Here is a 9,021-nt window from a genome sequence, read left to right on the forward strand (position 1 = left end):
TCACCCGTTTTTATGCGGCAGTATCAATCAATATGCTATTGGCGCTATGGCACGAAGTCAAACGACCGTAGTCTCAGTGGATGGCTTGGCGTCGGCGAGCGGCACAGATTAGATTCCTTCACCGGAATACTAATTCAAATGTTGTCATTCTGGATTGTTGTGATTAAGACTCCATTCCCCAAAGGTCCTGCGGTGTGAACACATATTACCGCTACCCGCTGATCTCATCCGTCGTACCCCAGAGGTAGGTTACCTGTTGTGTCAAATCAACACCTGATAGCCCCCAGCGAATAGATAACCTTGTGTAATGGGATGTAGACGCAGGTTAGGCCTAGCCTACTTGCCTTATGTCTTCTAAGCAGTATATGACTTTTTAAGAACCATTTTCGCCACTTCATAACTGGAGATAGGCTTGTTGTGGGGCTTCCACACAAAGTACGAGACGATAGGTTTACAAAGTGGTGCTCTTCTGAAAGCGTTCAGGAATTATAGTTAGGCCTATGTTAATGAAGCGTATTCTGTTTAATGAAAAAAAAAACATAAAAGGAGAACATTTAACCCTGGTTGTTTAGAAAACGTATTATTAAGATAAACCGTACAACGCATTTGCCGTACAATGGTAGGGTAGGCCCCGATCTGTTTTTTGCAAGATTACTCATTGTATGTTTGCATACAAATGGCCAATCAAATATTTTTACCTCCTAAAAGACCCACTGCGAAACTTGTTCTTTAGCATCCTCGGAAAATGAAATCGTCCAGGATATGTCTGAAAAATGCTAACAAGCTCAACATTGAAGTGGTGCTGCTATTTTCCAGTTGTTATAGATTATGCATGCATATATTTTGGTGAGATAGCTAGGCTATGCCACAGCAAGTGGAATAAAATGTATGTAAAAAACATAATACAGCCGCATGGCTTGTTTACCTACTTGATATTGTAATGCCTGACATTTTATACCGTCTTACAGACAAGGAAGTAGGATATGGAAACTGAGAGATAGTAGACAATCATCAAATGACCTCAGCGCTCACTGGCGTAACACTGAAATCCATCCAAAATGGTTCTTGGCTATTCTGTTATTTTCTAAATTCTGTCCATTCGAAACATGAGATCAATTAAGGCAAACGTATTAAACGTAAACATACTATTGACAGGTGAATTGAATTGAGTATCATTAAATTAAGTGTTTGTAACATTGAAACTCGATATATATATATATATTTGACAACTTAAAAAAAGAGAAGATTATAAGACATTGAGCTTGATGACCAAAACCAACAACCCAGTTAAACCTCTTCTAGGTTCACCCACTTTCACCCTTCACAGCATGACAAGACTCAAACTGCGAAAATAAATACAGACAGATCAGACTGGAGGAGAAGAGCATTTCCTGGTTCTGTTTCCTTCTCTTTTGATTGGTTACCATCCCTTTGAGCAGTTAGCTGATTGGTGCCCCTGTGGTGACTAGTTTGTAATAGGCCCCCTTGAGGGACATGAGGTGGTCATGTGATCCCTGCTCCATGAGGAAGCCTCGCGACATGACGGCGATGATGTCAGAGTTCTGGATGGTGGAGAGGCGGTGAGCGATGACAATACAGGTTCGGCCCTCCCTAGCTTTGTCCAGTGCATCTTGCACCGTCTGCAACACACACACACACACACAGTTTTTCCAAAAGCTCAGCAAAGAGCGATGCATGTCCTGTGGTATTGTTTTTCAAAGCATTTACTGTAAGCAGCTACAAGGCAGCAGCCATAATAACCCAGATTGAATCTCAACCGCCTCTTATACTTTGAATGTGTTCAAACGATCAATACATTTTGTAGTATTTGATTTAAACAACACATTCATTCAGCGGGTGCTTTTATCCAAAGCGATTTACAAAGGGAGAATTTGAACCTGTAACATCTTGAGTTATACCGATCGTCAATCCAATGTTGCTGTTTGAGGAGGGGAGTATGGATTTGTGGTGTTTGTGAGGGCTGGTACCTTCTCGCTCTCCGTGTCCAGGGCGGATGTGGCCTCATCCAGCAGCAGGATCTTGGGGTCTCGGATGATTGCCCTGGCGATGGCGATACGCTGCTTCTGACCGCGGGACAGCTGTGAACCCTGCGAGCCCACGTTGGTGTCGTATTTCTGAGGACGAGAACATCAACACTGAGAGGAGACGGTGCCTTAGTTCAGCAGATCATGTTCTCCTACAGCAGTGTTTCTCAACCCTAGCCCTCAGGGTCCACTGTCCTGCCTGTTCTAGATGTTCCCCTGCTCCGACACACCTGATACTAATGCACGTGTCGTTAGCTGGATAACGAGCGGCTGGTGCGTACCTCGGGCAGCGACATCACAAAGTCGTGGAGCTGGGCTTTCTTGGCGGCGGAGATCACGTCGTTCATGCCCACTTCTCTCAGGTTGTCCCCGTACTTGATGTTTTCGCCGATGCTGCAGTCGAACAGGATGGGCTCCTGGGACACGATGCCGATCTTGGAGCGCAGGAACTGGACGTTGACGTGCGTCGAATCATGACCGTCGATGATCTGAGAGGAGACGCACGGAGATGGAAGGGTTAGCGTCGAGCTGCCTTGTGTTCGCCTTTACGGGGTGTGTGTGTTTGTGCGAGTGTGTGCGTATGTTTGCCGGTATTCCTCCTTGTGTGTGTATTTAGTCACGTGTGTGCGTTAGTGTGTTTGAATGTAAACACTTGCATGCACGCCCTATCGGGAGTCAGGTGGCTGAGCGGTTAGGTAATCGGGCTAGTAAACAGAAGGTCGCCGGTTCGATTCCCCGCTGTGCAAAAATGACGTTGTGTCCTTGGGCACTTGGACTTCACCCTACTTGCTTCGGGGGGAATGTCCCTGTACTTACTGTAAGTCGCTCTGGATAAGAGCGTCTGCTAAATGACTAAATGTAAATGTTTGTGAGTCTCCAGATGGGTGTGTGTGTGTTAATATGCACGTGAGTCTCCAGCTGTGCGTTGCCATGGCGACTCCCCTACTCACCACCTTGCCGTGGTCGGGGTCGTAGAACCTCTCCAGCAGCTGCACGCTGGTGCTCTTTCCACAGCCGCTGCTGCCCACGAACGCCAGGGTCTGACCGGGCCTCACCGACACGCTCAGCCCGTTCAGCACCTGGATGTCTGGTCTGGTGGGGTACGTGAAATTGCAGTCGATGAACTCCAGGTCGCCTTTGAAGTTATCCTGGCGGAGGAGAGAGAGAGGAAAGAAGATGAGAAAGTAGGGTTTCGAGACTTATTCCTCTGCATGAACATATGTCTTTCTCCTCCGGGCCCCAAAATGTGACTCCGATCAAACAGGATAGTAGGGTTTCTGCTGGGCCGTTAGAATCGTCCTAATCTCCCTCCCGCCGTCACGGCGCCCCTGAACGCACCCACTTCTCTCCGCCCTGGCTGTACACGCTGATCGTGGGCACGCGGTCCAGGAGCTGGAAGAAGCGAGCGGCGGAGATCTTGGCCTTGGCGTAGTCGGGTGTGTAGGAGGACGCCCGGCCCAGCGCCGTGCCGCTGGTCACGATGGCAGAGATTACCCTGGAGCAGGAACACAGGGTACACTTAACAGACAGGTAAACAGAGACAGTAGACAGACAGGTAAACAGAGCCAGTAGACAGACAGGTATACAGAGACAGAAGACAGACAGGTAAACAGAGACAGTAGACAGACAGGTAAACAGAGACAGTAGACAGACAGGTGTACAGACACAGTAGACAGACAGGTAAACAGAGACAGCAGACAGACAGGTGTACAGACACAGTAGACAGACAGGTAAACAGAGACAGTAGACAGGTGTACAGAGACAGTAGACAGACAGGTAAACAGAGACAGTAGACAGGTGTACAGAGACAGTAGACAGACAGGTATACAGACACAGTAGACAGACAGGTGTACAGAGACAGTAGACAGACAGGTATACAGACACAGTAGACAGAGACAGTAAACAGACAGACAGGCTCACCTGAACACCAGGCTGAAGTGCAGGCCCTCCTGCCTGACCAGGTAGCCTCCGAACCTGTAGGAGGCAGAGTTGGCCATGAAGACGATGCACTGGGCGAAGCCGTAGCAGGCTCCGTACACTCGGGCCTTCTTCAGGGCAGCCTGGTAGGGGCTCTCCAGCTGGGCCTCGTACATCTGGACGAAGCTCCTCTCCTTCCCCAGGCCAGCGATGGTGCGGATGTTGTTGAGGGCCTCGCCAGAGATCTAGCGTCGAGAGACAGGAAGGAGCTGAAACCAAACGGACTCTGGAGCAGTCGGAGTGATGTGATTACCGAGCAAAGATGACTAATGACATGTAATGGTGTGTGTGTGTGCCTGTGTGTGTGCTTGTGTGTGTGTGTGCCTGTGTGTGTGTGTGCCTGTGTGTGTGTGTGCGCTTGTGTGTGTGTGTGCAGCCCACCCGCCCGGCCGTCTCCATGGCCTGCTTGTCCTGCTTAGCGAAGCCGGTCAGCATGCGGGCCTGGAAGCCTCCAGACAGAGCCAGGAAGGGCAGGAAGCACATGATCACCAGGCTGAGCTTCCAGCTGAAGTAGAAGGAGATGATGACCGCCACGCCGATGTTGGTCATGGAGTTGACGATCATGCCGATCTGGGAGCCGGTAGCCTGCAGGGGCGAGGAGGAGGAGGGGGAGGGGGAGGGGGAGGGGGAGGAGGAGGAGGGGGAGGGGGAGGGGGAGGGACTCGTCATCAAGAGTTTGCAGTTTCAAACCCCCCCCTGTACATGGCTTTAGATAGAAGCATCTGCTAAATGCATACATCATTATCACAAACAGAGAGGGGAAGGGGAGAAGTAAATTCCCCCCCAAATTTGTGATCCAAAAGCACATCCATGTGATGAGGCTCCAGGAGGGTTCAGGAGAGTTCGGGAAGGGGGGGGGGAGCAAGAGGGTTCAGGGGGGTGCAGGGAGGGGGAGGGGGGTGCAGGGAGGGGGGTGCAGGGGCGTCCGCACTCACCCCCTGGACCTGGGAGGCGTCCGTGGCCAGGCGTGTGGTCAGCGCCCCGGGGCTGTTCCTGTGGTCGTCGAACCAGCCGACCTCCTGACCCAGCATGGCGTGGAAGCCCAGTCTCCTCAGTCGGCTGGTCAGCAACTCCCCCGACTTGGAGAAGGCGTAGCCCTGCAGACACACACACACACACAGGGTCACAGAGACACACGTCATCATCACCATCACTATGGAAACAGAGGAAGAGCCCAGGACGTACCTGAAGCATCTGTGTGAAGAAGGAGACCACGCCCACAACCACGAAGAACATGCAGATCCCGTTGATCTCCTTCTTCTGAGCCACGGGGTCTAACACAGAGAACGTCTACACACACGTACACACACACACACACACGTACACACACACAGATGAACACAGACAGACACACGCAAACAATGTTGAATTTTTCAAGGGAAAACTTTTTTTTATTTTAACTACCTCTTTCTCTCTTACACACAAACCAACATCACATTCTCCAGGAGTTTTGTTTGACAAAACTTTCACGTTAACCACCTCTCTCTCACACCCACACACACACACACCCACACACCCACACCCATGCAGCATACCGCCAGGATCTGGCTGAAGAGCAGGGAGTAGACAGGGTTGACCCCTCCGTTGATGGCGGCTCCGATGGTGCCCACCACCATGTAAGGCCACTCAGGGGCGTTGTACTTCAGGATCCTGGCCACTGGAGCAGGCTCCACATGCTCCTCTTCCTCCTCCTCCGCGACGGCACTCTGAACACACACACACATGATTATGCATACACACACATACAAATGCATACAAAATCACATAAACACACACACATGCACACACACAGGTACGTGTGCACACACACACACATGAATACAAATACAGACATATATATATATATATAAAAATACATATATATAATTACATATATTTAATTGCATACATACATGCTCACAGTAATCAGAAATAGATCCTAAATAAGGACCTCCATCAGCTGTGTGCACAAGCGTGACCTCACGAGGAGAGGGCGACCACACAGATGTCACAGTGTTTGACAGGAGGCGACAGGCTTACATTACCGCACGGTCAGTGATCTCCAGCGTTCACACACACTCTCACACACACACACACTCTCTCACACACACACCTTTACACCCCACCGCCGCTTGAATTATTCAGTATTATTAGATTTTTGTGACAAGTACAGCAGCTCATAAGGTTAGGACTTACTTTGTTAATTATAGGTTTCGATTATTCTTATCGGTTTAAATCTGCTGTTAGAGATGGCAAGGAGGAGCAGGGCACCTAACATGCCTGCACTTGTCCAAACTGGCAACACAGACAAATACACACACACTGACCATTTTCATATCGCCCTGGGAGACAGAGTAAGCCCTGGGGCCCAGCTCAGCAGCGATGGGCATCGAGGCCTCTGGGACGAGGCTGGACAGCTGGGAGCGCGACCTCTGGCGGATGGAGGCTCTGAGGGAGACAGATCACCATTGGATCAACACACAGCACAACGCTCTGACACAAAATGGCTGCCAAACGTGACTGGTTTCCATTCAGTGTTAACTAGGCCCCCAGAACGGCTTGCCAAAACACAACACACTAGAATCCTCCCAAGGGTGGGTTGAAGGAGAGCTGGGTTCTAGAATGTTTCAAGCGAGGCTGTGATGTCGTGCTGTGGTGGCTGATGGGAGATGTAGTTCCTGGGTACCTGAAGCTGGTTCGGTAGCTTCCAGCCCTGGAGAGACTCTTTTTCTCCTCCTGACGGGCTGCCTCGCTGTCAGCCACTGTCACAACACAGAGGGGGGAGGTCACCGCTGCGGTCTAGCAGGGAGACGCCACAACATGCAACCATCCAGAGACCTGCTCTTGTACATGTACTGTATGGATGCTTGTGTTTTTATTCATCTTTACATTAAAAAAATCATATTTACATAAAAAATGCATATTAACATTAAAAATGCATATTAACATTAAAAATGCATCTTTACATAAAAATGCATTCTTTCATAAAAAATACATTTTTACATAAAAAGGGGAGGAGGGGTGAGGAGGGTGTGGAGGGGTGAGGAGGGTGTGGAGGAGGGTGTGGAGGGTGAGGAGGGTGTGGAGGGGGAGGAGGGTGTGGAAGGGGAGGAGGGTGTGGAGGGGTGCGGACGGTGTGGAGGGGGAGGAGGGTGTGGAGGCGTACTCTGGCGAGCCTTCTGGTTGAGGGCCTTGTCTCCCTGGCTCTGCAGGGTGACCAGGGTGAAGTAGACCCCCTTCCTCTCCAGCAGCTCGTTGTGCTTGCCCCTCTCCACGGCCCGTCCATGCTCGAAGCCCACGATCACGTCGGCGTTCTTGATGGTGGACAGGCGGTGGGCGATGGAGATGGTGGTGCGCCCCATGCGGACCTGGACACACATCCGGAAACCACGGTTGAAAGATTTTGGGATTTGTGCAAGATCCCGTTTCTTTGCTTTGTTACTTCAAAAACTGACAGATCAGGCTGTCTCACCCTCACCGTAACCCTCACCTCCCCTCACCTCCCCTCCCTGGTGTGTCTCACCTAACCTCCCCTCACCTCCCCTCTCCTCCCCTCACCTCCCCTCCTCGGTGTGTCTCACCTAACCTCACCTCCCCTCCCTGGTGTGTCTCACCTTATCCAGAGCCTCCTGCACCACGGCCTCACTCTCGTTGTCCAGGGCTGAGGTGGCCATGTCCAGCAGCAGGATGCGGGGGTTCCTCACCAGCGCCCGGGCGATGGCGATACGCTGCTTCTGCCCTCCGCTCATCTGGCCTCCGCCCTCGCCCACCATCGTGTCGAACTTCTACGTGAGCACAGACCAGGGTTTCTGGTGAGGAGCTTAGTGTGACCTGTGCTACCTGTGGTAGTGTTGGTTTATCCACCGGTAAAGTAACATGCTGTGTATGTCGATTAACCTCAAGGGGTATTAATCTCAGTCTATGTTTTAGGTGAACTATCTTTTAAAAGGTAGTGTTTGAGTCTCAACCTAACTACGGTGCTGTTGTCTCAACCTACCTGTGGCAGGTCCTGGATGAAGTTGTAGGCGTTGGCCTCCTTGGCTGCCATGACGATGTCGTCCATGGAGACTCCAGGGCGACCGTAGCGGATGTTCTCCGCGATCGTGGTGGCGAACAGGACGGGCTCCTGCTCCACGATGCCGATGAGCGAGCGCAGCCATTGGATGTGGAGGCCTCTGATGTCATGACCATCCAGAGTCACCTGGAGCAGAAGAAGAAAACAAACAATGTCGACAAAAAGCTTCTTTTTTTAAACCCAAACTGTGAGTCTACTTGTATATATACCCTTAAAACAGGCGTTTGGACTGCATAGATAGAGATATGTTGTATGCTGGTGTCCATGGTTAGCTAGACGTACCATGCCCTCCTTGGGATCGTAGAAGCGTTGGATGAGCTGAACAGCCGTGCTTTTTCCCGCTCCGCTGGGGCCCACGAAGGCGGTCGTCTCCCCAGATTTCACCGCTACGCTCAGCTGGTCCAGGATCTGACACACATCAAATCAGATCAGCAAATCACATTTTGGTTGTTTAGCACTTTTTATAAGCATTGTCACAGAGGGCTTCACAGAGTCTCAGAGAACTGCATCTAAACTAATCTAAACTCTCAAAGAAGACAAGGAAAAACCGGAGAGATTTAAGAGTCCTCCTGCAGAGAGGACTGATCACCAAATCATCCACTTGTCTGGCTTTCTATAAGTCACAAATGACAAAAATCTGAAGCATAACTACCCCAGGTTTCTATTTATACATGTTAAATATTAATTGATTCTAAAGCGGAAGCCATGACTGTCACTGATGATGTCACTGATGATGTCACTGATGATGTCACTGATGATGTCACTGATGATGTCACGTCTCGTGAGATCAGGAAGACGAGGGTTAAATCTGCATGAGACAGAGGTGAGGAAAAGCAGGTGTGAAGACTCTGTACCTTGACCTCCGGTCTGGACGGGTAGTGAAAGGTCACGTTGTGAAACTCAATGTCTCCCTTGACTTTGTCCAGTTTGTACCCCGCTTCAGAA

The 9,021-nt window shown here is 50.4% G+C and overlaps 1 protein-coding gene across 2 annotated transcripts in view; it reads right to left on the minus strand.

Annotated features, from left to right (window-relative positions):
- Positions 1-1,294: 1,294 nt before the first annotated feature.
- Positions 1,295-9,021, minus strand: part of LOC136965778 (bile salt export pump-like) — an 11,926-nt gene continuing 4,199 nt past the window's right edge. Inside the window, exons 12-28 of one of the 2 annotated variants that reach the window (XM_067260000.1) lie at positions 8,931-9,021; positions 8,359-8,484; positions 7,999-8,202; positions 7,616-7,786; positions 7,168-7,369; positions 6,688-6,763; positions 6,323-6,449; positions 5,558-5,710; positions 5,208-5,312; positions 4,958-5,119; positions 4,404-4,607; positions 3,966-4,207; positions 3,384-3,540; positions 2,996-3,193; positions 2,327-2,533; positions 1,989-2,135; positions 1,295-1,640 (exon numbers count right to left, since the gene is read on the minus strand). The exon at positions 8,931-9,021 is cut by the window's right edge and continues 20 nt beyond it. In XM_067260000.1, coding sequence (XP_067116101.1) covers positions 1,440-1,640; positions 1,989-2,135; positions 2,327-2,533; positions 2,996-3,193; positions 3,384-3,540; positions 3,966-4,207; positions 4,404-4,607; positions 4,958-5,119; positions 5,208-5,312; positions 5,558-5,710; positions 6,323-6,449; positions 6,688-6,763; positions 7,168-7,369; positions 7,616-7,786; positions 7,999-8,202; positions 8,359-8,484; positions 8,931-9,021 — 2,773 coding nt within the window. In that variant the 3' untranslated portion in view covers positions 1,295-1,439. Of the gene's footprint in view, positions 1,641-1,988; positions 2,136-2,326; positions 2,534-2,995; positions 3,194-3,383; positions 3,541-3,965; positions 4,208-4,403; positions 4,608-4,957; positions 5,120-5,207; positions 5,313-5,557; positions 5,729-6,322; positions 6,450-6,687; positions 6,764-7,167; positions 7,370-7,615; positions 7,787-7,998; positions 8,203-8,358; positions 8,485-8,930 lie in introns of both variants that reach the window. The other variant, XM_067259999.1, reaches the window with a different exon arrangement.

The sequence above is a fragment of the Osmerus mordax genome, chromosome 22, assembly GCF_038355195.1.
Source record: "Osmerus mordax isolate fOsmMor3 chromosome 22, fOsmMor3.pri, whole genome shotgun sequence".
NCBI classification, from domain to species: Eukaryota; Metazoa; Chordata; class Actinopteri; order Osmeriformes; family Osmeridae; genus Osmerus; species Osmerus mordax.